Here is a 27,770-nt window from a genome sequence, read left to right as displayed (position 1 = left end):
CAGCTTGCTACAAACAATCAAACATTCCTAAGTTCGAAACCCATTTCCATAGAGACTGGATGAAAAACAAGTGTCACTAGGAATTCTACCGAAATTTTATGGATCTTTTAAATATTATTTGTGTTTCATTCATGTGCGTGTGCGCAAAGATTTACATGAACTTGCATTAGTGTTATGTTTTAAGCCTAGTGAATAAACGATGGATGTATTGTTTTTTTTAATCAGTGACACAGGCAGAGTTTTAAAAAAACGGAATCCGAGTTCCCCCTTCAAGAGTCGCCGGCTGGAGTCGTACCGAAGACTTTCCGATGACTAGTTTGGATGCTGTACCACTGAGCTAATCCTGCATACTGTTAGGAATTGAATGTAGAAGAGTGGTATTATCACTGACTGATCCGCGTGTACCGTTTGTATTCACCTAACTTAAAAACTAGCATCACATTTCTCCGCTTACCACTCTTCAACACTCAAATCCTAGCATGCAAGATCAATCTCAAACAAGGCGTCATTTGAGCAGGCCGGTTTTCAATAATCCAGGCTGACATAATTATATTCACCAGTCAACAAGTTTTTATCATCGGTAAGGCATGCAGATACGGTGTCCGAAGGCGCTTTTCGCGGTTAAGCCGAATTTTCGGCTGGAAATTCCGGTAACTTTTCATGTCAAACTGAAGGGCTTTTTTCATTTCGTTTCAAACTTGAGTAGTATATGTTCAGTGGAATTAAGCCCCGTTACTGCCTTCCCCTGCCTTCCCCTGCCTTCCCCTTGGATCCCCTTAATTAATATTCCTAAGCGTCGAGGTAATGACGTCATCTATTGTTATAACCTAGGGAAAAAATGCCTTCCTGCATACTAATAAATGTCGAGGTTTACTAATGAGCGTCACTCTTGCACAAAGGAAACAATAGACATGCCTATGCTTGCCCGCTCTATTCCCACCCTGATTGGATCTTAAGATTTATATTGTCTGTTTTGAATAAAAAGCGGTAAGATTTCGAAAGCGCTATCGTTCTTGCAATTGCTTTTGCTGGGAAAACTTTTTTTCGATTTTCAAAACGTTAGTACCGTTGAAAATTTTTTCACCAACGTTATTGATGTTCAAGCTGCCTTGAGCGCTTGTTTAACTGTCCGCGACTGGGAGGTGTTGTTTGAAGCCCCGTTTGCTGGGAAAATTTATCTCCGATATTTCAGGTTATTCGTGACGATTATCGATCATTACCGTTAAAAAACAAAACACACACACATATATACACAAAGTGGCGCTGAAAACTCTATATTTCAAGTTTGTTTGACTATTACAAGACCGTTTTCTTCTATCTATCTCGAGGAAATAAAAAACTATTAAAGTCACGCACCGTTAGTCAGTTAATTATGCGGGTCCACGAGCCTTAAGTTGCATACAAATTAGTTCAGTTCTGCTGGAAAAACCCAAGGGAGTATCTTGACGCATTAGTATATAATCAATTTTATATAACTTAACAAGGATCAATTAAAACACGCGACTTATAATTGCTAGCAATAGAACCAGACAAGAGATACCGTTTAAAAAACTTTATTAAAAAACAATGAAAAAAAGAGTCCGATACACAGCGATTCCTGCCTGCTTAAATTAATTTGCATGTTATGTTTGGTGCGCACTGAAAAAATCAAACACGCTCTGAATTTACTGAAAATTCTTTATTTAAATCGTTTAACAATTCAAGTACAAAGCAAAGTTCTTATGACAGCGTTAATCATCTTTATCCTCGTCATCGCTAGGGGGATAGAATGTCATTTTTGATGTCCTTTCATCCTTGTGTGTGATCGCTCCACAATCATAACATCGACGGAGAGATTCCTTGGCGTACTTTCGTTCAAGAGGAATCTTGTGATCACATATAGGGCAAACTTTACAGTTATCTTCCCAAAAGCACTTAGGACATTTCATGACTACGGTATCATATCCATGTGAACTGTTGCAGTGTCGGCACGGATCATGAACTTTTGCCTGAGCTATAGTTGAATTATCAACTGAGTCGCTACTATTCTCAGCCTCTTCTTCTTCCCAATCATTTTCCGGGCCGCTGTTATGAGACTCTTCAGGTTGGCTATTTTCAGAACTGGTTTCCTCCTCTTCACTGCTGTCTGACAAGTTTTCATCATTAGCCTCATTACCTGATTCGTCCTCTTTATCCTGGTATCCTCTTTCTTTTTCTAACAAATCGCTTAGAAGTTTTTTATTTTTGACCAGTCGCTTATTCACTCCGAGCTCTGCGAGTCCATCTAGGAAAGTATTGAGCGCACGGGGTTTGGCGACATCTTCGTTATGAGGGAGTAACACATACTCGACCAGCTCTGAGATGTTTGTTACTGGTATTGCGCGCTGGTTTCGGAGTAACAGTCCACTAGGTGTCCAGAACAAGATATTTTTAGAAGCAGCCATACTATGCAATAGTTCAGAAGCGTGCTTTCTGGAAACGGCGTTGGAAAGGTTGTCCAAGACATCTTTTATTCTTGGTTCTTCATTCTCGCTTTCATCATCAGAACTTTCGCTTTCTTCATGTTCACTCTCGTGTTCTTCTTCAACCAAATCTATCTTTCTCTTCATATTGATCAGCACTCGTTAAAAGAGAGACACAAATGACCAAATTTCAGAATCCACGGTCTCTTTTATAACATAAGATACCACAAGCTACTAATTGCAGGGGTCAGTAATTCTTGTATAAACCCACTGCCCTCTTGCACAAGGACGCGTTTCTTTGTCTTGTAAGGAACATTTCGCTGAGCAAGATTTAGAAGAGCATCCTTATGCGAACGCAATATGGCCCTAACTTCTTCAGACACTGGTATGTTTTCTGTAAGTACGTTATAAATAACTTGCAATAACGCATGCAACTGTTGTGGAGTAGCTGTTCTCAAGAGAAACTGACGCTGCTTGGAAGGGCAATCAGAAAGGAGCTGAAGGAAACCTCGGTTGTTCTTTACAACGCGAGACATGATCATGGAATGAGTTTAAGAAAGTAAGTTCCCCCCTTTTATTGTGTAGGGTGTGGGGGAAGCAATAGACTTGAGGAGAAGGAAAACACTAGAAATAAGGAGGAGGAAAAACAATAGAACTGAGGAGAAGGAGGAGGAGGAAGAGGAGGAGGAGGAGGAGGAAGAGGAGGAGGAGGAGGAGGAGGAAGAGGAGGAGGAGGAGGAGGAGGAGGGGGGGGAGGGAAAACAACAGAATTGAGGAGGAGGAGGGAGAGGAGGAGGAAAACAATAGAATTGAGGAGGGGGAGGAGGAGGGAAAAAAATAGGGGTTAATTCTATATAAATGTGACACATTCGATGTTTTTTTCAGTTCACGTTAAGTCTTCACTGAGTTGACATGAGTTGGTTCTGTTCTTTCTGCGAAAAATCCTTTAGTAGAAAAGATAACATGCAAAGACATATGTTTAATAAGCACAATGAGTCGCCGAGTTTCACACCATTCAGAGCTATGCCGTTTTCTCCAGAAAAATGTCAGCGGTTTCGCTTCCAGCATCCTTTTACTTCCATGATTGCCGGGATGACGGGGTCTGGAAAAACGGCCTGGGTTCGATCTCTATTGCAACAAGCTTCGGAGACAATTCACCCTCCCCCGGAGAGGATCGTTTGGTGTTATTCACAATGGCAGCCTGCGTACACAGAAATGCTAGTCGCCATGCCACATATTGAATTCGTCAAGGGCATTCCTAAGGCTTTGGAGCAGGATTCCTATTTTAATGTAAACACACGGAATTTGATCGTGTTTGATGATCAGATGATTGACGCCAGTAAAGACAAGCGAATTGTGAACCTCTTTACTCGTGGTTCTCATCATCGTAATCTCAGTGTGATTTATATCGTGCAGAATCTATTCCATCAGGGAAAAGGTAGCCGCAGCATAAGCCTTAACAGTCATTATTTGGTGTTATTTAAGAATCCACGAGACAAATTGCAAATCTTGACTCTGGCGAAGCAAATGTATCCCGGCCAAACGGATTTCTTTTTAAATCAGTACGAAGAGGCTGTGAAAAGACCTTTTGGTTATCTGTTGATTGATCTGAAAACCACTACCCAAGACAACTGTAGATTGCGAACAAACGTCCTCCCCAGCGAAGAAGGCTTTAAGCAAGCAATATTTCAAGAAAACATTCCTCAAGAGCTTTTAAAATATCTGAAGCAGCAAAACATAGCGACACCCCCGGTACTTCCAGCTATGGAAGAAATAAAGGGCAGTATGGATGGCATGCTTTCTCGAAACGATCTCCGGGAAGATGAAAAAGCTAAACGATACTTTCAGTTGCAAAACAGATACCTGGCTTTTAAAGAACAATTAAATTCAAGAACACGACCGGAAGAAATAATCAGCGCTGTTCCAGACTTAACATCAAGGGCACTAGATTCTTCGACAGCCACGGCAGCATTCCCCACTCCCCTCAACCCTTTTAACGTAACACCTGAATTAACACAAGCGGCTATCTCTCAAAAACCATACAAAGAAAGCCTCACGCCTGCACCACCCTCAAACCCTCCTTTCCTGACCCCTCCTCCCACAGTAGAAACCCCATCACAACAAGCCCCGAAGCGAAAAAGGCGTCGGATTCAATTTGTAAATTATTTGGATGATCATGAAGCTCATGGCAAACGGCTGAGGAAACGTCGGCAAAAGAAATTTAATCCTTACAAGTACTCCATGGGTGAAGAAGATGAAGATTAATTAATTTCATCCGCTTAAAATCGCTGTGTATTTAACCCTTTATTGTTTTTTAATAAAGTTTTTTAAACGGTATCTCTTGTCTGGTTCTATTGCTAGCAATTATAAGTCGCGTGTTTTAATTGATCCTTGTTAAGTTATATAAAATTGATTATATACTAATGCGTCAAGATACTCCCTTGGGTTTTTCCAGCAGAACTGAACTAATTTGTATGCAACTTAAGGCTCGTGGACCCGCATAATTAACTGACTAACGGTGCGTGACTTTAATAGTTTTTTATTTCCTCGAGATAGATAGAAGAAAACGGTCTTGTAATAGTCAAACAAACTTGAAATATAGAGTTTTCAGCGCCACTTTGTGTATATATGTGTGTGTGTTTTGTTTTTTAACGGTAATGATCGATAATCGTCACGAATAACCTGAAATATCGGAGATAAATTTTCCCAGCAAACGGGGCTTCAAACAACACCTCCCAGTCGCGGACAGTTAAACAAGCGCTCAAGGCAGCTTGAACATCAATAACGTTGGTGAAAAAATTTTCAACGGTACTAACGTTTTGAAAATCGAAAAAAAGTTTTCCCAGCAAAAGCAATTGCAAGAACGATAGCGCTTTCGAAATCTTACCGCTTTTTATTCAAAACAGACAATATAAATCTTAAGATCCAATCAGGGTGGGAATAGAGCGGGCAAGCATAGGCATGTCTATTGTTTCCTTTGTGCAAGAGTGACGCTCATTAGTAAACCTCGACATTTATTAGTATGCAGGAAGGCATTTTTTCCCTAGGTTATAACAATAGATGACGTCATTACCTCGACGCTTAGGAATATTAATTAAGGGGATCCAAGGGGAAGGCAGGGGAAGGCAGGGGAAGGCAGTAACGGGGCTTAATTCCACTGAACATATACTACTAACTTGTAATCTTATTGGCAGCTTAGAAAAATACTTACAGATTGTCTAAGAAGTCAACAAACCGGAAATTTCCATTCCAAACAGTTGAAAGGAGAAAGGTGTAGTACCTCCGAAGGCCGTGTCCGTTAGATCCGTGCGTTTTGTTTGTATTTCAACCAGTTAAACCGAAAATTTTGGCTAAATGGAAAGTGTCCCGACTCTCTTTTATAGCAACACCAAAAGAACCAAGCGGAATGGCCTTAATATGTGGCGTGTGTAGGGTAGGTCTTAGGCTCGTCCCAACTCTTCAAAACCAAAGAATCAGCATAATCGTCGGAATCTAATTAAGTGTAGCCTGTTCTTGGTGGAAAATTTACGAGTTTAGTTTGCTCAGACAAGGAGCAAATAGATCTTTTGCACTAACTGGTCTCATGGTACAAAATCCATCATACTGGATGGCAAAAGAATGTAGTAGATTTGAACACAAAGGAATTCCAACCTGTCAAGCTTGACTTTCCTTTCAGGGGTTTTCGATGTCCCAGTGGAGGATGCCACGCTTTTTTGACATCCAGTATGGCGGATTTTTTACCATGTGACCAGTTAGAGCAAAAGGCCCATTGTCCGTATTGACGTAGGGTATTCTTTTGGTGACCAATAAGAGACGATTTTACATTTGTTGTTACTTGTTTTTGTTTGTTTGTTGTTGATATGTAAGGCTGGACTGGTCTTGAAAGGGGCGATACCGAAAAGACTGACCTCAAAGGTGGAGGTAATAGACGAATCTTTAGTATGCCCGTGAACTATTTTCCTTTTGGGAGGTGTTGTTTAAGGGCAAGGGGGGAGGGGATGGGGGTCATCTAAGACAATGACATTTGGAGGGAAAAGGAAAATAATTTGGGATGGTTAAAATTCCACCCTCCCCACCCCCTATAAAAAAATAACCAGCAGACCAGTAGAAACAGTGATAAATTGGGGTCCGTGTTTATATGAAGGTCTCCTTATCACATCCGGACAGAGGCTAAATTCACAAAGTTTTTCTTTCTTCTAGATTATCTAAGCCGGGCTCAATTGCATAATGAATCATAAGATAAGGCCGAAACGTTTTCTGTTACTATCACGTGCGTCTGAGGTACTCTCGTGCTTTCTTTTCGTAGTTTCTAGATTCGAAAACTCGCCTTCGGCCAAGAGACTCAAAATAGCGAACATGAAAATCCCCCATAACGCAGAGAGTGGTTGTGGAAAACTCTGACTTATCTTAAAATGCTTTATACAACCTTTATACAAAGATTGGAAATAGGATCAATATGACTGGCACCAAATCAAATAAAACGCCCGTGTTAAAAAAGGAATCATTTGAACTTTGCTTTCTCTCAACCGACTAAGATGGAGTTGACTGTTAGTCTCTCTGCTACCGAACTTCAATAACACGAAGGTGTCTGGATTAGACTAAGTTGTTCAAAAGCAGAGTTTGCACCATACTTGGCTTTGTTATTATCATTGTTAGCGCCAGTTTCCAAAACCGCTTTTTTATTTGCATTGCGCATTTTCTTGAGGACTACAGTCAACTCTCTTCATTGCGGACACCCTCGGGATCGCGAGTTGGCGTCCTTAAAAGCTAGAGTCCGTAATAGCGGGAATTTATTTCAGCCAAACGTCTGTAATTTATTTTAGCGAGGGATTTAGCTGCTGTCCGTATCATCGGCATGTCCGTTACAGCGAGGTGTCCGCAAGGCGAGAGTTGACTGTAATGTAAAATTGTGTGCAGAAAAGCTAGCTAAGATACCTTCGAAATGTAAGGCTACTTGAGGTTTTTAAAAGCAAAATCAAGGTATCATAATTTGTGTTTGGTCCGTTTTAAAAAAGGAAGTTTCTAGTCTGTGCTTTTAAAGTATACAAATTCACAAGATAATACGTCCACTAATGTTGGCAATATTTTTACAATCCCATTGGTTCACATGTTCCGTAATGCTTTGACGTTTCAGCAAGCACTTCACGTTAACTGCTTGAACTGTCACCGTTACCCTGCTTAATAGCTCTTCTCTTTGATGGCGTGGTGTTTCTTTTATGATGATGGCGATGATGGTGACGATGGTGATGACGATGATGATGACGTGATTTCCGGTTCCTTTCCTGATCGCGGGAAGTACTTCTGTCACTATCAGTGCTCCTACTGCGGCTGCGCCTTCGATGGCCTCTTTTACCGAGAGGGGTACCCTGATGTTTAACCCTACCCTGCCCCTCAGGGGAACCATTCTTTTCTTGTTGTTCTCTGTCAGAGCTCTCACTATTAGCATTCTTTTTATCATCTTTACGGTCGGGGACCTGCTGCGTTTGACGATCTTTTGTTTGGACAGAATAGTCTTTGCTGCTATTGCCCTGGTTTTCGTTTCTAATGGATCGATCATTGGTACTTTTCTTCTCTTCTCGATTAAAAAATCTCGAGATTCCATGACCCCCTTCAATCTCATAATCCCGTTTTACAATCTTTGAAGTTTGTTCATCGTCATTTGTGTGTAATCTCGCAGCTTTTAATGCGTCTTCATCTTCGTCAAGATGGCTTCCCTTTCTCTGCCTGAAGTGTGAAATATGTCTACTTTCTTCTTGTTCTTCACTGTCGCTTCCACTGCTAGTCCGTTGTCCGTCTTGCCTGTTTCTGTTTGTTCTACCAATACCAGTATTGGACGCAAACTTGGATCGTTTGTGTCTCGAGTCATTTGGTTTTGTTTCGGGATCTTCGCTGTCATCAGAAGAGACTTTTTTATCTTCTTCACCTTCTCTTTGCACAGAGCGCCGTTTTGTTTGGTGAAGCGATTCATCATCTTTCTCGGTACTTCTACTTCTGTTCCACTTACTCAGTGTTTGAGATGTCGCTGAGTTCTCTCGTCTTTTATTATCAGTTTCCAATGACTCCTGAACTAACTGATCCTCTCTGCTGTCAATCGTCTGACGTGGCCGTCCTTGTGGAGACTTTGACAGTGATCGTCGTTGAGGAAACTTCGTGTGTCTTCTTGGAGACTTCGGGCGTCTTCGTGGAGACTTCGAGCGTCTTCGTGGAGACTGCGAGTGTCTCCGAGGAGACTTGGATCTTCGAGGAGACTTCGATTGCTTCCGTGAAGACGCCGACCGCCCTTGCGTTGACGCTGAGCCGATTTGTGGAGACGTGGAACGTTTCCTTCGAGAAGATCCATCTCGTCTACGAGGTGACCTTGACCGCATGCGCGGAGACCTGGAACGCCTTGGAAAAAAGCGGCGAGGCGGAGTAAAACGGTGTGCGCCGTTTCGCGGCTTATTTGGAGATGAAGATGGCGGAGGTGTACGATAACGCTAAAAGATGGCCAAAAAAATGAGCAACAACTTTTTTGTCAGTGAACTTTAAGTTGATTTTGTTTTCATGCACAATCATAGACATAAAATTTTGTGATATCCGTACATTCTATAACACGCTACTTATTCTTACAACAATATTCCTGATAATCAGGAAGGGAGGCTAGCAGAAATTGTGATGTAAAACGCCTACACAAAAATGGTCTAAACTTTCCTACAAACTCAGCGTTGTTAGTTTCATTCTTTGCTTCCTTGTAATGCTTCGGCCCTAAGACAGTTACTGTTACCCTCTGACGTCATATTTTTTTTGCAATGTCACACGCTCATGGGCTTTTGGTGCCAAACAGTTCTGTTGTTAGATGTCATGTGACAATGAACTAGCCAGTGAATGAAAAACTTCAGTTATATAACAGTGTGACCTGTGGGACGTTAAAGAACCCACAAACTAATCGCAAAGAGTAGGGCATGGTGTTCCCGGTGTGCTGGTCTGGTCTTTGTGCTATTTCATAATTAGTAGTAATGTAAACCGCATTTGAATATATGCATATAGAAAATGCGGTATATAAATATCTTTACCATTTACCATTGTTTAGGCGCTTGTATCAAAATGCAAATTCTTGTCATTGCCTTCCAAACATTCGTTATGGTATTAGTTGGGAGAATTTGTTTTGGAGATCAAGTTATTTTATCTTAAGTGATCATTTACGTCATTCTCATGACCTATATGTTTGAGCTAGAAGTGTTAATGTTATGAGAAAATAGAAATTGGTCACACAGTTATCTGTCATCATTCGGGTTTACTTACCATGTTTCCTCTTCCCCGTAAAATCCTTCCAGAGTTGGAAACCTATCGATATAATTGCCAATAAAAAACAATATGGTGTCAACCACGAGCACTGCTTGAAACATTAAAATAGTTTCATCTGGATAAGTTTCAAAAACAAACTAATCTCTTGGCTGATAATACTCTTTGTAACAATCTCTTGGTCGGAATAAATGTAATGGTAGTAAGTAACAGGCGTATATTATTCAATCAGTGACACAGGCATAGTCGAAAAAAGAAAATACGAGTGCTCCTAGCAGGAATCGAACCTACAATAAGTAGTTCGGATGTTCTGATACCATTAAACTACGCTCTAAATATCCTGCATACTGCGACGATTAGAATGTCGCTGTGTGGCATATGCGCAATGAAATACTGAAATGTGATGGTAGATTTTAAGCCTGGTAAATATGTGACAATGACGTATTATTCACTCAGTGACACAGGCTAGTCAACGTTTGTTTGCAAGAGTTTTGATTATGTTGTGGTCAACTTGGTGTGTTATTTATGAAACACGTACCCTAATCTTTCCTTGCGAAGTGCTTTCAGGTTTGGCTTTGTATCCTGGTGGAGACTTGCTTTTTCTGTTATAAGAGACAACAATAATTATTATGTACATGTAAAAACGAAAAAAGGCCGAAATATAGCCTGCTGAGCCTGTAACTTCCACATACAGCCGAAAACAAGCCAGTTACCCTTACAGCCTCCAAAGTGTTGATTATGGGCGTGGTCGTGGAGATTTTGCTGTGTGTGAGTTAAAACCGCTCAAATATTTGAAAAAGAATCTCTTCTTTAATGTAAAATTGCTCTCAGAGAACAGGGAGCTAAATACGACATGACTTCTCTGAGGACGAATAAACTATTTTTTAATTTAAAAACAGTTTTTGTGATTTCTCCAAAACACACAGGAAGAACTTGAAAAATTGGCACTTTTTTTCCAGTTTCAATCCATTTACATCCTACCCATCCATGGATGAAAACAATTGATAATAGTTTCTGTACCCTAGAAGGGTTATTTGTAACAAAATTATTGACCTGTTTTTTTAACGTTTCCATCTACACAAACATGTTTCTTTGCCATTCAAAGTGACACTAAACCAAGTGATGCTGCCTGTTTAAACAGAGAAACCTTTCAAAGGCACAGTCTCAGGAGTGTTGCGTGACACTGACCACCGTGACGCACGACAAATATAATTACACGATACACTCCAGAAAGATACATGTACATGTAGCAAGATGACAGAGGATACTCAAGGGTGATTTTAAAAATTTTTGATCTTGGGGCCTGATTTTGTGCACCTCTAATATAAGTATCATATGCACAACATTCAAGCAATAAGAAATAATTACAACAAAAGTCATCCCATCCTAAGATCTAAAATGGCTTCCCTAATATGGCCCCTGAACCATACATGTATTTTATTTTTTTGTGTTCGAAAGTATTGAGCCTGAGGTTTTCTAGCTTAGCTATGTTGTGTATAAAAACGATACCAGAAAAAAAGGTTTTAAACTTGAAAACAAAAGCACTTTGTCAAAAGTTGTTTCAGGATGCCATCCTCCATTTGTGCCGACACATCAAACAGCATTCTTAAAAAAAGGTTTTGCAAACTTGGAAAACTAAGCTTGATTGCCTCACACAAATTGAGAATGGTTAGCTTGTGGTTCACAAACCTTTCCTTTGCCTGTTGGAGCCTTTTTTCTCTGACAGCGGAGGGGGTGCGGCTTCGTCTCAACAAGAAAGAGTTATTAGGAACATCTGGGACTTCATCTGCAGCCACCGTGCTAACAGGTTCAGGAGTCTTCTCCGGTTTCTCATCTCCTGAACTAGAATATAGGAATCAAGTTAATGTATGCCCACCAAAAAAAAATATTGTTTGTGATCATGGCAACATAATGCAGTGCTATTGTATGAATTTCATTCTTTCTGAAGGCAATTCATAGAAGGTGAAAGAGATTTTGCTTATTCCAAAAGCATGCTGTACAAAGTGTACAAATTGTGCAGACAATGTTTCCATTGTCTTTTACAGCGGTCCCTGGTTCTGGCCAATAGAGAACCACCAAAGCCGATCACATCAAAAGGGCAGCAGTGTAAAAGGATTATTATTACCGCCATTCTTTTTCTGGAGTCAAAAATAAGGTGCTGTAATATTTACAGTGCAACGAGCTCAACTGGGGCCACCGATAAAACCAACTATTTGAAATTTAAAGAAACATTCTCGTTTTTGATTGGTTTACAAACTACCAAAGCCAGACTCGTTCGCTGTAAACATGACCTGTGATTGGCTGACCGAGAAGAGGTCAGTACAAAGAAAAGACTAGTCTCAAATGTTACAATGTTGTGGCAGTCAGCAATGAGAAGTGTTTTACATTTGTAAAATTGATAACTTGCCTGTCTTTCATTTTCTTCTTTTTCTTGTTTGATTTCTTCTTTTCCTTTCTCTGGACAGTATCATTTTGTTTTTGCTTTTTCTTCTTTCGTGTTCGTTTCTTTTTCTGTGACTCATCGGATGAAGAATCGCTTCCTGGTTCTGTATCCGAGCCTGAGCTTGAGTCAGAACCCGAGCTTTCATCAGAACCATGTCTGCTCTTTGCTTTTTTCTTCTTTGTTTTCTTTTCTGCCTCTGGAAAAATCAAAATGTACTGTCTGTAATCTGTAAAACAAATTGAAGTAACAAAAAATAATGAACGGAAGGTTTTATACAAGACTATCATTAATTTTATATTTACATGACATATTTTTCATTGGAAACCAACGTTTGTTAGAAACAAGCTCTCTCTCTATTAAATAAGCTTCAAATTTGAAACAAAAATTCCATACATCGTTTCACATTTTAAAGCTTTTTAGACAATTTCATCATTGGTTAAATATTGCTGAAAAGTGCTTGCTTAGCCCCAATTTTCTTTATGGATCCAATAGCCCTTGCAAAGATCTACTTTTGCCTCAGTCATAAGCCACAAAAATACCTTCAGTTGGTATTAAAGGTACCATCCTTACATTATTTTGATCCTTGTTAATGGAATTTTATGAGGTTTTTGTGCAGAAAACCTTCAGATGAAACAGCATCAAATAATAATAATAATATTATTATTGCATTTGTTGCAGTGTACAGTGTGTCCTTAGAGTTGCTTCAAAAATGATGACCATTAATCTCTACCTTTTGCCTTGGCTTTAGAAATAAGTTCACCACAGTTGCCGATCTTCACTTCAAACACAGGGCGACTCTTGTCGTCAACTCTTTGATTCTCTATTTCTGTCACTACTGTCTGATCTTGTAGGACATGGCCAAAAATCGTAGGATTCTGTGAGGTGAGTTAACACACAACTGCCATTAGAGCTGAACTGTTTTACAAGTTAGTGAATGGACTCACACTATACCCATACTAATAATGATAATATACTAGTTCGCATTATTGCAGTGCCCCCAAGTTTTGTTTGAGGGGGCTACAGACTCCCCCTGCTCCGCCGCCTATGAATGGTGTTTTATGAGGGAAATCAATAAGTAGTTTTGTAATTACAACGACACTGAAACACGAGTTTTTTTGAGCTTCGAGAAGATTACGAATGAAACGAGAAACGAAAAGAAATGGAAGATTGATGGGAGACGAAAAAATGGACTAATTAAAAAACCTGATGTTCTTACATCAGCGTCTTTGGTGTTTTCAACAGCAACAAAAAATATTACAACCACACTCTCAATATGGCATCATTTTAGTAATTTGAGCGGACCTGTGTTTAACAATTCAGGTAGACAAGGAAAGGATTCTCTCTTGGGTAGATGGCATATATTCATCAATCAAAAAGTTTGTACAATCACATATTGACCGTCAAGGCAGACACCGTGCCCGAGGGCGCTTTCCATAAAGACAAATTTTCAGCTTTTTATTATTATTATTTTTTCAGTCATTCCAAACTTGCAATCCCATTCGTAGATCAAGAAACCTACTTCATGGTGGAATGATGGCCCCAGACTGAGACAAAAAAGTGGAAATAGAAATTTTGCGAAAATGGACGATGATTTTCGTTCTGACCAGTGGGACGGAAAACGTGAAGTACCTTCAAAGTTCGTCCGTATGTGCCGGGAAATGTCCGTTTGAATCGATGCGTCTCATTTGATTTTCTCCTGGTTAAACTGAAAAAAAAGATTGGACAAATCAAGTGCTCCGAGTCTCACTTTTAGAAACACCAATAGAACCAATCGGAATGTCCAGTTGACTCGGTATGCGTAGGGTCAGGGCTTTACGTTCGTCCCAGCTCTCCAAAAAGCAGTAGAATCAGCATGATCGCCGGAACTTTACTAACTCTCCGTAACAAACAAGTATAGTATGTTCTTGGTGGAAAATTAAGAGTCGAGTTTTCTTCTGACACGGTGGAAATTCTCCTCCGTAGGGTAAAAATGATTATTCTTCTTTTGGGACTAATTAAAGGATACTTCTACTTTTGTGTGTTGTTGCTCGTTTTTGTTTCTTTTTTTGAGTTTGTCGGTTGCTGTTCTTTTTTGCTAAATTGTGGACTGATGGCTTTTAAAGTCGGCGATGACTGAAAAAAAGACAGGCCTTAAAGGTGCAGGTAACAGAAAACACTTTAGTAAAAACTACTTATCTTCAGATGCTTTATGCAACCGGAGTCTGGACTTTCCGTAAACTCCGGGAAGGAGATTGCATCGATATGATTTGGATTAAATACACTGCTCATGTTAAAGATGAAATCTTCTGAGCTTTGCTCTCACTGAGACTAACATAGAGTTAATATGACTCTTGGTCTTTCTGGTCCCAAACTTCCGTAACTGTAACATGAAGGTGCCTGGATTATAGAGTTCTTGAAGAGAAGAGATAAGACTATACTTGGTTTAGTTATTATTTACCATAACGTTCTACGTGAAACTGTAACCTGGGGCCCCCGGGAACTGTAACCGATTTAAAAGAGAGCTGGCTGCTTTTTTACATACCTCGATAGTATTTACATTGTGTATTTTCAAAAAGACTAATGTTAAACCGTCTATAGAAAGGCTGTGGTACTATCAAAAGGTAATTTGTGGTTAAAAGGAACTATCGTAAACAAAAAGGTAATTGTGACTCACTTCTACACAGCCATAACTTGAGCAGAAACGTTTTGTAACACTCGGAACCCGGTGTCTTCGATGCAATCAACGGCAGAGGCGTAAGCCCAGGAATTCCAAAACTGAACGATTTTGCTTTATTAACATTTTATACCTCATCAATAAACTGATCAAGATATTTAGGTTTTACGGCCTCTACGTCTGAAGAGATTAGCTTGTTTAATGGATAACGATCCTGACGATCATTAACTGAGAACCGCGTTACGCTAAACCGGTTCTGTTCCTTTACCAGATTAGCATGAATTCTGTGCTCATTTTTAACTCGATCGAGTTTTAGTCGTGTTCATCATATTTATTCTTTTACGAGTAAAACCAGGAAGAGTGTTAACGGTGTGTGATCGTTGTTTGTGTTTCATTCCGTGTTCAGCTATTTTCACGGTCGGTGATCTGAAGTCCTGTTAATTGGGGGATTCCCCTGATGCCCTCAGATGACGTCAAACAATGACAACAGCTTCCGCTTTTCTTAGAAAAACTATTTTTATTGCATATTTCCGAACATCAGTAAGACGCGATTCTTGATTCTATTTGCTATTCATAAATTTCTCTTAATATAAATTTTCACCAAGTCATGTTTTTCCTTTCATTCACTCGGCCAAGGTACAGTAGTTGATTAAAATTGGACCGAAAATCATTGAAGTTTTCCAAGACCAATCACGTGACCTGCTCGTGATCCCATGGTCATCCGAACATTGCTGGGCTAGAAACCATGTTGACCTTTCCGAGAATAAACTTATTCAAAACCAGAAATATTTTGTGAAAAAAAAAATGTTTAAATTATGGCATCGCATCTGTTTCACTCCATGGGTTCTCGGTGGAAAAAAATGTGGGTGCTCGTTTTAACCGTAAGGTCAAATCTTGCTTCACTCATGTGGTCCGAAGGGCCTGTTCACATGAAACCAAAATCACTTTCATTCCAGAACGAGTTCATTCCATCTCCATATATTTCTCTGTACCTGTTTACACGATACCGTGACGAAATTTCGTTCCTGTACGAGTCATTCCTCATTTTCCTGAATGAGTTCATTCCACTTTTCAATCCGAATGTATAAACTGTCTTTCTGGTATGACATTTTATTCAGGTAGATGAAATCGCAAACCGTGTAGTCTGGGGCGGGTGGCACATGCGTATCGTTTTCAAGATGGCGGACAACGAAGGTGCAGCAGGCGAGGAAAACATTTGCAGGAAAAAAGGGTAAGATTTTGTCATGTGAATGCAGTACGAACTTCATTCTGGAACAAAACTAATATTGGAATGAAACTCATTCTGGTATCACGGCACAGGCCCTAACTTTACAGTTTGTGCCGAAATGCTGACGTGTACCAGTTCAGATGTTATTATGCACATATCAATGTATAGGTTGATTGCGTATGACGTCATGGCGGCCATGTTGGTGGATAGGGAACAATAAGATTTTTCTCCAGTGGGTCAGTTAACTTCCATTTTTATGCAAACTATGTGAGCAATTTTTTTTTGTCTTGTCCACCAGCATGGCAGCAATATAATCAACAATGTTAAGCCCCAGGGTGGATGGGGGGGGGGGAAAGGCAGACGTAAGGGAATTTGACATTTTCATGGAAACCAGAGTAAATTCCCCTAGCCTCTTCCAGGGTCCTAGAGAGACACGCAAGGGAAGGGTGAGGAGACGAAAACCAGTCCCCCCTCGTTATCGTCCCCTCGCCCTCTCCTTTGCGTGTCTCTCTAGGAGCCTGGAACAGGCTAAAATTCCCCACCCCCAGGCACCTAGGCTACTGAATGTTAAATTCCTACCCCTATGTTAAGTTTCTCCATGAAAGTCGGGTCTTGGTAATATAAAGGATAGGAAGGATATTGCTTTTCAACCTCCCATGGTCTTCACTGCAATGCAAGAAATACAGTCCCAGAAAATTAAGCATCATCTTTAGGGCATAAGGGTGGACAAGATTCTCTGACACAAACTTGGTGGTACCAGTGTCACAAAAAAGCATGAATATCGATCAGCTCTTGTAGTCAATCAAGCATGCACAATAAGAGTAGAAGGGGAAGGGAAGGCTCTCTGAATGAAATTCCTGCAGAAAGACCCCCCCCCCCCCCACCCTGAGGCTTAACAGTGATAGGTACATTGAACCTAAGTGTAGCCACTGTACCATTTCTTTAAGGATAATTAACAATTAGACGGCGAGCTCGAGGTTTCTATTGGCTGATAGTTGGCGAGGGGCGAAGCCCCGAGTCAACTATCAAAGGCGATAGAAACCGAGAGCGAGCCGTCTAATTGTTTTAGCATACTTCAGTGATCGATCTATGATCTATTTCATAAATTTTGATATATTTGTGCAATGATGCATGCTAAATTGCGCATGCTCTGACAAACTGCCGTCTATCGATCGATAGACGGCACCTGTGTAGCCAATCAGATTGAGCGTTACGCGATAGTCGGTCACTGAGGTATGCTAAAGAGGATTCTATTACGCCTACTATATAACAGGTTGTCAGAGGAGGGGGAAGGGGGAAGAGTAAAGGAACAAAAAAATAAATTGTAAAAAAAAAAAGATCATAATTTGTCTATGAAGTTGATAGCAAAGGAAATATTTCCATCTGGAGAATAAAACTCCAATTTATGTGAAAATAAACCAGAAAATAAAATGGGAATTTTTATGCCAAATAAGGAGGCGGCGTGGCCCAGTGGTAAGGGCATCAGACTTGAAATCCGGAGGTCCCGGGTTCAAGCCCTGCCTCGGCCACGCTTGTAAATAGCCAGCTGGTTTGCCTCCTGCCAGTTGGGATTTGTAACATGTTTAGACTGTTCACAGTCCCCCTATTTTTCCGTGGGATTCTCGAGACCGGTACGCTTCGATGGAACCGGCGCCATCTTGGTTTGCAAAAGCGAGCGCGATCTGGGAAGAGTGTCTTAACTACCGAGGGGAGCGGGGGTGAGTGTTAGTATAGTGATTGAGGGGAAGCGAAAAAATAGAAAATATTTTTCCTGCCGCCTCCCAACTCCGCTCCCCTCCCCTCGGTAGTTTAGACACTCTCCCCAGATCGTACTTGCTTTTACAAACCAAGATGGCGGCAGCTCCATCGAAGCGTACCGGTCTAGAGAATCCCACGGAAAAATAGGGGGAATGTGAACAGTCTATGACATGTTATGTTCGATTTGATTATTTGTTTCCCATTATTTCTTTGGGTAGCTAAGTGCATTACAACTATAAACAAAGTATTTAACAAAGTATTTACCCTGTAATCCCTTACCAAATTAGCAGTGCTGCAACAGCTCTTTTTTTTAACTTTTTTTTTACTGTAATTTACCTGCTATATAACTACAATTTGACTGTTTTAAGGTATCTGCAGATTGACTGTCTTTCTTTCAATTTTTGACTTTTGTATGACTTCACATGTAGTCATAATACAGCCATTCTGCAGTCAAATTGAAGAAGCAGTCAAAGTGCAGTCAAATTGGTGTTTTCACATAAAGTTCAAGAATTCATGGTATTTCCTGTTTGTTGACTGCATTTTGACTGCAACTGTCAATCAAATAAACAGAATAAAGTCAACTACAGTGTAGTATTATGCATGCAGATAACATTTAATTAAAATGGAAGCCCTGAAAAGGTCTGCAATTTGACTTACCTCTGACTGCTCAAGCCTTTTTGCAGCTGATAAGCAGTCAAATGTATGTGACATAATTTCTATTTATAACTTTTAAGTCAAATGTATGCTACTTGTAGACCTGCCAGGTATATTAAGAGATGAAATTTGGATAAATTGAACTGATCTGGATCTGTTCTAGACTTGAATTTTATTTAATGATTTTCTTTGGTAATTAAGTCACTGTGAACTAACTTTTAATACAAATATATTCAAAAACTAACCCTATTACCCTATTTAATAATCAGATAACAAAAATCAGTCACGTGCATATGCATCTTTATGTCAGTGACCATGTAAAAGCATATGTAATAAAATAGTCATATATAACAGGCACTAGTACAGCCACTACATGCAGCCACTTATATAATAAATCTTTGGACACCATGCATACTATAATATAATTATTTGTCCACTTAGCTGCAGCTGGCAGCATTGGAAAAGCTCAGCTTCTTTTGGGCCTTTCTTGCAACTGAGTTGCACTTGTTTCGTACAATTTTATTCCAGTCATAAATCCTATTAGGCTTTGAAAGGGTATGGTCTTTTTGCCACAGTGCATGGCATTTCTTGGCATAAGCTGAAAAATATAAACACATAAAAAAAATGTGATTAGAAATGAGAATTGCTCATTAAATCATTAAAATCTGCTATATACATTTCATGCATGAAATTGTCCAGTGACCTCGCGTATCTGCTTTAATTTGCTTGTTGCATGGTGATGTTCAAAACTGACATGCAAATTTCAAAACTCCATTCAAATTTCAAAAATTCCATCCAAACTTAATAATCAGACCAGCCTAATTGGTTCTAATGTATACCTGCCAAGTCTCACGCATTATGCGTGAGTCTCACGCCTGCGGACTAAAGACAGCGATCTCACGCATCAAGGACAATTTCTCACGCCTGACTCACAAATCCGGACGAGTTGTTCTAAAAACACTTCATTTCATTTCAGATTTGTTATATATTATTTCTTTGCCCTTTTTAACAATCGCAAAAGCTTTCAAATGTCTACAATGCGTTCGAATCGTAAGTGTTCAAAGGTCGTCAAATATCTTCGGACATTCTCGGCAACGTTCGGAAGTCTTCGTAAAATCGTCGAAAATCTTCGCAAGTGGCTCGGACGTTTTCGGAAATACCGCTCATGACGAGGCAAAAATCTCACGCGTTTGACTCAGAAAAAGTTGGCAGGTATACTAATGTGTTAGTTGAAGTTAAGTCCTATGAATAACCAGCTCCGCTTTGCAGACATTCTTTTGCTGATCACATCGCACAATCCTCCCCCACGATTCATCGGGAGGATTGCGTGATGTTACAAGCCAAAGAAGGTCTGCAATTAGGAGGCTCAGTCCTAGCTATGTACCTACATCAGCATGTGCTGCTACTTGGTTGCAACAAAATAAAATTTTCCCAATCTAATTAGCAACAATTGAATCAACATAATACTGTAAAGCTGCTATAACGCTCCATTGATCAGTTCTTTGGGAAAATCTTAATTTTTAAATTAAGTTGTAAATTATGTCACAGTAAGTTACTTTTACCTATTATTGCATGTAAAATCTGCTGTTGCAGAACCTTTCCTTTTCGCTTTGAGCCATTTTCTCGAAATGGCACCGAAGTGGCCATTTCTTCCTCTGTGAAGAAGAGGTTCATCATTGATGTAATAATATCTGCTGGGTTATACCCAGCACGGTCATGGATATGGTGAAGTTCTACACAGGAGACGTAGACACCAGCCCCTGCATAGAGCTCCTGTTTCCCATTTCCAGGAGAGAGGTGATCATGGTGTCGACCCTGAATAAAATAAAACAACAACAATAGGTTGAGCATGATTACAGAGATAATATTAAGGTTGAGGTTTTGTGCTAAATCTGTCAAAGTACCATAAGCGGTTTTTCTAACTATGTGTTAATGTGTGGTTTACACTTTGTGTATTATAGCCACACAATAAATTATCAAAACTCTGTTTGCTAATTAATAAAAGTGGAAAATCATTTCCCAATATTGATTTATATTTTATTGTAATAATTGTGCTAACAGCTTTGGTCAATTTCAATTACATGTACTGTACTCAGTGTTTTAAAATAACTAACCTGGCCATGGGAAGCACTTCCAGTCAAATTGTGTGCCATATTATTATTATTGCCTGCAGGTGTTGATGTGTAATGTGTGTTGGTGATGGCACCCTTGAGAAACAAAGATGAACAAAAAATTAAAGGACTGCAAGTAAATTACCTTGTTAGATTGATACACTACGTCAAATTGCCAATTAACATCTCATTATTTTTACCTTAAAGCCACGAGTTACTTTTTCTAAATATTCCACTACTTGGGGAGGTGGAAGAACTGTAACAAATTAAGATTTAGAAAACAAACCATTAGCATAGCATGCAAGAACGTTTATTACAATCATTACATTCGATCAACATTTACAATTACAATATCTGTTCATCAGTTTTGGAACCTAAATTTAATTAAAAAAGAAGTACAATCTGTTTGTTAAAAGAGTATATGTAAGTGACTCCTTATAACAGCATTTGAGTAAAGATTGAACAATATTAATAATGTTAATCCTAATACGTCGGTCCCAAGTTCTTGATGTTAATTCTCCTGACTGATCATGACTGCCATAATTCCTTGTTAGTTTAGAAAATTTGTTGTTACATCAAAGGAAATGCCTGCCTCATGTGTACTTATAAGACTTTCTTTGCTCTCACCTTTGCTTTGCATTGGTGAGTGATTAATGTGAGGAGAGATGAGATGTTGATCACTTGTGGGAGTCAAATGATGAATGTTGTATAAGGTAATTAAGTTGTAGTCAAATAAGGGAAAGGTCATATTTTATATTATTTAATAGTATCTAGATGTTTTCAGAAGGTTCTCAATAACACTGATTACCTAGATATTGTAGCTCATCAACTTTCTCCCTGAGCTTCCTGATTTCATCATCTTTGTCAACACAGCCTTGGCATTCTGACACTGCATCCTGTGCCATTTCCAAATTGAAGGAGTTATCTTCCAAATCAGTCAAGTCGATATCATCAGCAAGATGGACTGCATTGTAAATAGTAGATGACAAAGAGGAATCCAAAGAAGACATGGAAGCATCAAATGACCAATTTGAGGAGGACTGAACGTCATCAAATTCTGGGGTAGTCAGGATAGGTTGCTTATCACTAGATCTAGATGTGGGCTTTTGTTGAGAAGGGCGTGGTACAATGACATTATTCACTTGCACTTGTTGTTGTTTCAGCTGTTGCTGTTGTTGTTGTTGTTGTGGCAACTGTTCCTGTTGTTGCTGCAACTGCCATTGTTGCTGTTGTTGGTGCTGCGGTTGTTGTTGTTGACATGGCTGTGGATTCTGCTGTTGTAATTGTTGTTGCTGTTGTCATGGTTGAGGATTCTGTTGTTGTTGTTGCTGTTGCCATGGTTGTGAATTATGCTGTTGTTGGTGCTGCAGTTGTGGATTCTGCTGCTGTTGTTGTTGTTGACATGGCTGTGGATTCTGTTGTTGTAATTGTTGTTGCTGTTGCCATGGTTGAGGATTCTGTTGTTGTTGTCGTTGTTGTTGTTGCCATGGTTGTGGATTATGCTGTTGTTGGTGCTGCAGTTGAGGATTCTGTTGTTGTTGCTGTTCCCATGGTTGTGGATTTTGCTGCCATTGTTTGTGCTGCAGTTGTTGTTGTTGTTGTGGCTGTTGCCATGGCTGTGGATTCTGCTGTTGTTTTTGTTGCTGCTGTTGCCATGGTTGTGTATTCTGCTCCTGCAGTTCTTGTTTTTGCTGTTGAAAAGGTTGTGAATTCTGCTGTTGTTGTTGTTTTTTAAATGGCTGTTGTCCTTGCGGCTGTTGCTCACATTCCTGCTGTTTTTGGTTTCTTTTCTTTTGCGCAAAGTACTCTACTGCTGCCTTGTGTGAGGCTTGAATTTGCAGATTTTCTTTTTGTTTTTTAGCTTGCCTTTGTTGCTGCTTAGCTTGCTTAGAAGATGCTTGGCTTTTTTGTTTTTTCTTTGGGCTTGGCTGCTGATCGTTTTGAGCCACCAGCACGCTACGTTTCCTTTTCTTTGAGCCCTCCTTTTCACTAGTTGCAGGATCAATATGTGAAGGTTCTGTTACCTCATTAGTTTTAGCGATTTCTTCTATGAGAAGTGTCATTTTTTCTTCAAGTTCTTTTTTGTTTTCTGTAAAAAAGAGTTATTAATAGAACTGAGTTTGGTCTTAAACTTCCCCCTTTCAATATGCGCTTTATTTTGTAACAAGACCTGCCACAATTTTACTGCAGTCTTCCTTCTTGTAAACTCAGGAAATTTTAGAGCCATAAAATTATCACCGTAAGAGCACCATTTTGTTCAGGACTTTGAGATGAAAGAGCTGACTTTTTAGTGGATTTCTAGAATTTAATCTAGGCTATGCAAAACAGTGGGAATAAATCCTTACTTAAAGGCTGAAAGAAAACAAACGGCAGTAGAGGTCAGACGTCAACACAAAATTGGATCGGTAACATTCATGGGAAAAATCAATTAAAGGCCCTGCACGTGTTTTTTAAATTTTGGTACATTTGTTTCGTGAAATATTATGACTATTTTCAAAGTGAATTTTTTTATTCTGTCTCAACTTGAAAGCCAGTCCCGCTTGTTCTATTTATTAAATTCTCAGCCTCGGATATTGCATTTCTAGCGTTGTGATTGGTATACTAAATCTCGGTTATCAGCTCATATACCGTAGTTTGACCTTATATGGAAACGATTGCCCCAGGCGTCGCTAAGCTAAAAACTTTTTTCGGCGGGAAGCGAAAGTTTCTTCAGAAAAATGGAGAAAAAAAAAGAAAGAAAAGAAATACCAGACAATGACAACAATAAAAGCCACAAAGTTAGGCATGACACTATTTAATGGTACGTATCTCCAAAGTTTCCTTTAAAATCAGAAAAATTGCACGATTTTACGATTTAGATCACATAACAACAACAACAATAACAACGGGGTTACCTTAAAAAATTTCAGGATGGCTTGCAAATCCTGGCGGTAAGAGGTTAAAACCGATCGAAGAAATTTCTTAAGAAGAGCTTAATGCCTGCCTTTATGTTTCTACGCATTTACGAGGACTCCAGTTACAAAAGTTCATCCATGAAATCCGTACGAGTGGCGGCCATAATGTTCGTTTCCGTCGCTCGGCACCACTCAGCAAAACATTTGCACAAATGTGCACAGCTCTTACGCTTCTCGATAAGTTCGAAGTTTAAAAACTTGCACTGAAAGCTTGTCTCAGTGAGGTTGTACCTCGTACACTTGGACTCGGCTTGCCTTATGTGTTTTAAAACGTCTGCGAGGAATTCAGTTCAGCATAAAAAAAAAGCCGTCCTTGATCCCTTCCTTCGCGCTCGGCTCCACAAAGCAAAACATTTGCTCAAATGTGCACAACTATTACGCTTCTCGATCAGCTGGAACTTCAAAAGCACTTGAATGCATTTCTCAGAAAGGTTGTTACTCGTACACTTGAACGTTTCTTGAATTTGAGATGTCCGGCTGTGGGGGCTGCGTCCGACCTATTTCGCTTTCGATTTTTCATTCAACTCCGTTTGCAATGAGTTGCGCGTGTCATGTGATCATAGTTTAGCGGGCTTTGGTCGGAAGTTGCCTCAACATCCGGTCGTTTTAATTTCAAAGAAATTTTTACCTAAAATAAAATTCTTTACACTTTAACATCAATATCCAAACGGGGAGAATTTGATAAAACAATTATTCCATTCGCGCTTGTTGGATATGAGACTGGTTATAGCCAACTACATTGTACAAGTTGAACGAATTGGAATATTTTAAAAATCACAAAGTAGTATATACAAGTAACGCGAACTTCTTTTTAAAGTAACGTTTTCCTTGGCGTTGCCGTCGTGGTTTCTTAAAGTCCCTAATTTCGTATAACGTGCAGTATCAGTAATGTACTCGCTTTTCGAAATGAAACGAAGTCCTTTTCAGTGGCTGGTGTTTTTCTAATATTACTTCAATGTTGGTAAACTTGAATTAAGCTTACTGCTGTAAAGAATTTACCAGGTACAAGTATGTGAAAGCTAAACACATCCACTGTTCTTTTGATAGTGTTTTGTACACAGACCAAAACCATTCTTATTGATTTTGTCGACTGCGTAGAGTACATCAGCTCCAGACTACCTGGTGTGAAATATATTTTGAACATTTTCCTTCGATATGAATACATCAGCGCGTTTAATAACTTGCATGTTCGATTCGACTGATGAATAAGCTTAAATTTTGTGTATCTGTAGTATGCCGTATTATTAATGAAAAAACAGATCTCGACAAGACTTCATCTCAGTTCCTGAACATATAAAAAGACCAAAAAAAGTACAATTGTAGGCATGTTGACAGAAGACGGGTAGAAAACCTGGTTGAAAATCAAACGTGGCAGGCCTGGTTACATGAAAATGAAAAGCCCTCTCGATCGACTGTCTTACAAAAAAAAAATAATTATAGTTTATAAGCTATCATTCTTGGGTTAAAAAAAACAATTATTATTCAAGAGGTTACTAGGAAGGTTTAACCAAGTTTGAATCCAAGCTTGACTTTAAATTTGGACGGCAACTTACACCATCGAAGACGTTTGTGACTAAACCAGTAAGACACGCGATCTACTTTTTTTCAGTCAGTGGTCACAGTAGAAATGTCACGAAACACTGATCAGAAACCACTGTCACGCGAGGGTTGTTGTACGTTAATTTTGGCGGGTCAAATATATTCATGTTTAATGGCTCTACCAATAAACCCTTTCTGTAGTCTCACCCACATAAAATTTAAGTTTGCTGTTCTAAGTTCCAAAAGGATCATTAGAAGGTTGCAACTTACTCTCGCTGTTTCTTGTTTTCAGAACTAAGTGTCTGAGCTTGTAAGCTTTAAAAGATAAAATGGCGTCATCATTTCTTGGCTTTACGAATAGTTACCTAATGGAATTTCTCGAGTTAGAAGCCAGATTAACAACAACGATGCAACACTTACCACTGATTTGAACCAATTTGACTGTCCACTGCTTTCCTTCAGTTTTGATTTTGGTGATTTTCCCCTCTTCTCTGTCCTCTTTTCGGATCTTCGATACGGGCATTACATTGAACTGTTTTGTCTCTACCCAGAACACGATGGCGAATTTCGGCTTTGACTTCGCCTTTAGTGCTTTGGGATGTTCACAATTATCATCGATCTGATTCTCATGAAGCTCATTCAAATCTTTAGCGATTGTTGCAAGGCCATCCATGTTTGTTATAGTACCTAATCCACGCTACAGAAAAGAGCAACGGTTATGCAGGATTTCAATTTGACCGCCAAAACGTTGCGTATGTCCCGGACAAGTAACCTTAAACCTTATATCTCCAAAAGAAACAACAATAACCCTTTTTTTTGAACAGTTGCGTTAGCCGTCCACAAGCATAAATTGTTATATTTTATTTCTCCTGTACGAACATAAATTCACTTTTATTCAAAATTGACCCACCTCATGTTTTGACAATAATGCGACGGGAATGCCCGTAACAAACTAAACATTTTATTTTTCCCTTGCGTGATCGCATAATCCTCAGAACTAATTTCAGGAAGTGATGAAATGCCAAATGAAACTGAGGGGCATGATCACGATATGAAAGTGTTCCCGGTCTCTAATTTTCACTGCACACAAAAGATATGTAGTAGCCTGGAGTTGAAAGTTGTGTTATCATCGAACTCGACACATTTTAATTGCTTAGCTATTTCACTGTTTTCATGAAACAGATTCAGACATACAAAGGCATGCGTGCGTGCCCTTACGAGCTACCGAGCTGTCATCACCTACATGATCATTGCTAAAAACAATGCAAAGCCAACTCACGCAAAGCTTAAACATCTCGTAATTTACAACCTGCAAGATATATTCAGCTTAGATCATTATTCACTTTGTCGATTACATTTTACATTTTCCCGTTGCAGCGTAAATCGTGTGTACCGAGTGTGCATGAGGCGATATCTCGGCCGGGTGGAATTTCCGACACGACACAATGTTGATGTAATCGACACCCGACTAAACTTCAATCATTAAAACGCAGTACTGAAACGTCGGACTACTCTAAAATTTCTATTTGCTATAGCATCAATATGGATAAGCCATCTGAACTTGTGGAAATTTTGCATTCGAACATGGAGGATGCAACTGCCGAAGTAATCCAACAAGTTGTCTCCGGTGAAGTTCCTGTTGTAAATGTGGAAGTACCGGTAATCGATATTTTCGCGATGGGGGGAGTAAAACAAAAAAAGGTAGATGAAGCAACGTATTGCGCGTTAGCAGACTACTTTGGGCATGTCCCAGAAGTGACGACTGGAATAAGAGTTTTCTTGCGAATGAGACGAGGTAGCGATGTTTATCACTCAAAAGACTATAAAAGGGTGAAACGCCGCAATAGTTACACTATCAAGTATGTTTCAGACAAAAGTGAAATTTCATATGCGCAAGTAATTTTCTTCTTTCAAGTCCAAACCCCAGAGGTTTGCACTCCAACAGTTCAAAATTTAGCGCTTGTCACGCCATTGCAAAAGAAAGCAGACACTCTCATCCAAGACTGCATCACTGGTGCACGGGCATCGCACATTCAAGTAACAGAAAAACCAAATGAAGACAAACTTCAAGTTATACCTGTATCTCGTATCTTAGAAAAATGTGTATACATCGATGTCACGGACTTTCCAGACCGCTCATTTGTAATTCCTTTTCCTATGTGAGATGTGTCTCCGATGTGAGAAGGATTAATGAATCAAGAGCACTTGTTTGAATACATGTAAGTAGCGTGATTAAACTTACTTTTCTTTATTACAGGCTGAGTTATTTATTTTGTATTGGGGGGTGTAAAGAAATTACTGTTCTCCCGTGATAGCCGCCAAAAATGTAAACTATAAAAGAAAAAGCTTAGTTAACCCAAGAACATAAATTGATTGAAATGACGATACGGTGTCATTTTAAAATTGTTTGTGCCCGAACGAACTTAAAAATACTCAGAAATGCGTGTTCCTGTTTGGTTTGGTTTAGTTTCATTGTTTATTCATGTTTGCGTGCTTGAAGTCGGTGAGATCTATCCTGTTGTTACATAGCGTGATGGAACCCGTCAACCAAACAATGATGAGTATAAGTCAGCTAGGTGACCTTTTTGACCTGTCACAGAGTCCTGTGCGATGAGACAAAAAAGTACTGTTACATTGCATGCATATGGCCCGTGCTATTTCATTATTTTGATGTAAAGAGAATGTCAAAAGAACAATGCAATCAAGAA

The 27,770-nt window shown here is 39.5% G+C and overlaps 3 protein-coding genes and 1 pseudogene across 9 annotated transcripts in view; all 4 read right to left on the bottom strand.

The window, feature by feature from the left end:
- LOC146452367 (uncharacterized) overlaps nt 1–27,770 on the bottom strand; it is a 176,731-nt pseudogene that overhangs the window by 87,347 nt on the left and 61,614 nt on the right. The window lies entirely within an intron of this gene.
- LOC146452369 (uncharacterized) overlaps nt 1–27,770 on the bottom strand; it is a 160,228-nt gene that overhangs the window by 87,347 nt on the left and 45,111 nt on the right. The window lies entirely within an intron of this gene.
- On the bottom strand, nt 7,078–18,515 carry LOC146452376 (uncharacterized). The gene is made up of 7 exons (XM_085098036.1): nt 18,462–18,515; nt 12,896–13,040; nt 12,130–12,361; nt 11,412–11,564; nt 10,261–10,324; nt 9,723–9,764; nt 7,078–8,917 (listed from the first exon to the last, which is right to left on the bottom strand). The coding sequence occupies exons 1-7, from the start codon at nt 18,513–18,515 to the stop codon at nt 7,589–7,591; spliced, it is 2,019 nt and encodes a 672-aa protein (XP_084954162.1). The 3' UTR covers nt 7,078–7,588.
- Nucleotides 18,079–26,589, bottom strand: LOC146452375 (uncharacterized). 5 transcript variants are annotated; one of them, XM_085097941.1, is made up of 5 exons: nt 21,378–21,872; nt 20,770–20,822; nt 20,573–20,665; nt 20,021–20,273; nt 18,079–19,056 (listed from the first exon to the last, which is right to left on the bottom strand). In XM_085097941.1, exons 1-5 carry the CDS (start codon nt 21,577–21,579, stop codon nt 18,896–18,898), a joined length of 762 nt encoding a protein of 253 aa, XP_084954067.1. In that variant the 5' UTR covers nt 21,580–21,872; the 3' UTR covers nt 18,079–18,895. The 5 variants fall into 5 exon arrangements, 4 of the variants coding, with proteins under 4 accessions (XP_084954067.1, XP_084954064.1, XP_084954065.1 ...); XM_085097938.1 differs by lacking the exons at nt 20,573–20,665; nt 20,770–20,822; nt 21,378–21,872 and adding exons at nt 21,963–22,658; nt 25,483–26,589 and having other exon boundaries at nt 20,021–20,057; XR_014859765.1 differs by lacking the exons at nt 20,573–20,665; nt 20,770–20,822 and adding an exon at nt 25,483–26,589 and having other exon boundaries at nt 18,956–19,056; nt 20,021–20,057; nt 21,819–22,658.

Source organism: Pavona decussata, unplaced genomic scaffold (assembly GCF_977016875.1).
Source record: "Pavona decussata unplaced genomic scaffold, jaPavDecu1.1 SCAFFOLD_371, whole genome shotgun sequence".
NCBI classification, from domain to species: domain Eukaryota; kingdom Metazoa; phylum Cnidaria; class Anthozoa; order Scleractinia; family Agariciidae; genus Pavona; species Pavona decussata.
Note: the sequence above shows the minus strand (reverse complement) of the source record. Positions and strands in the feature narration are given on the sequence as shown.

Bases quoted from the DNA above. Each gene is read 5' to 3' on its own strand.
- LOC146452376 (XM_085098036.1), bottom strand. From the start codon at position 18,515: ATGTCACATACATTTGACTGCTTATCAGCTGCAAAAAGGCTTGAGCAG. The intron at 13,041-18,461 runs GTAAGTCAAATT...CTCACCTCACAG, and splicing joins AAAGGCTTGAGCAGTCAGAG to AATCCTACGATTTTTGGCCA. The intron at 9,765-10,260 runs GTACGTGTTTCA...TTATATCGATAG, and splicing joins CTTCGCAAGGAAAGATTAGG to GTTTCCAACTCTGGAAGGAT.
- LOC146452375 (XM_085097938.1), bottom strand. From the start codon at position 25,735: ATGGATGGCCTTGCAACAATCGCTAAAGATTTGAATGAGCTTCATGAG. The intron at 22,659-25,482 runs GTAAGTGTTGCA...TCTTTTTTACAG, and splicing joins CAAATTGGTTCAAATCAGTG to AAAACAAAAAAGAACTTGAA. The intron at 19,057-20,020 runs GTAAAAGTAACT...TATATTTTTCAG, and splicing joins GATTTTACATGCAATAATAG to CTTATGCCAAGAAATGCCAT.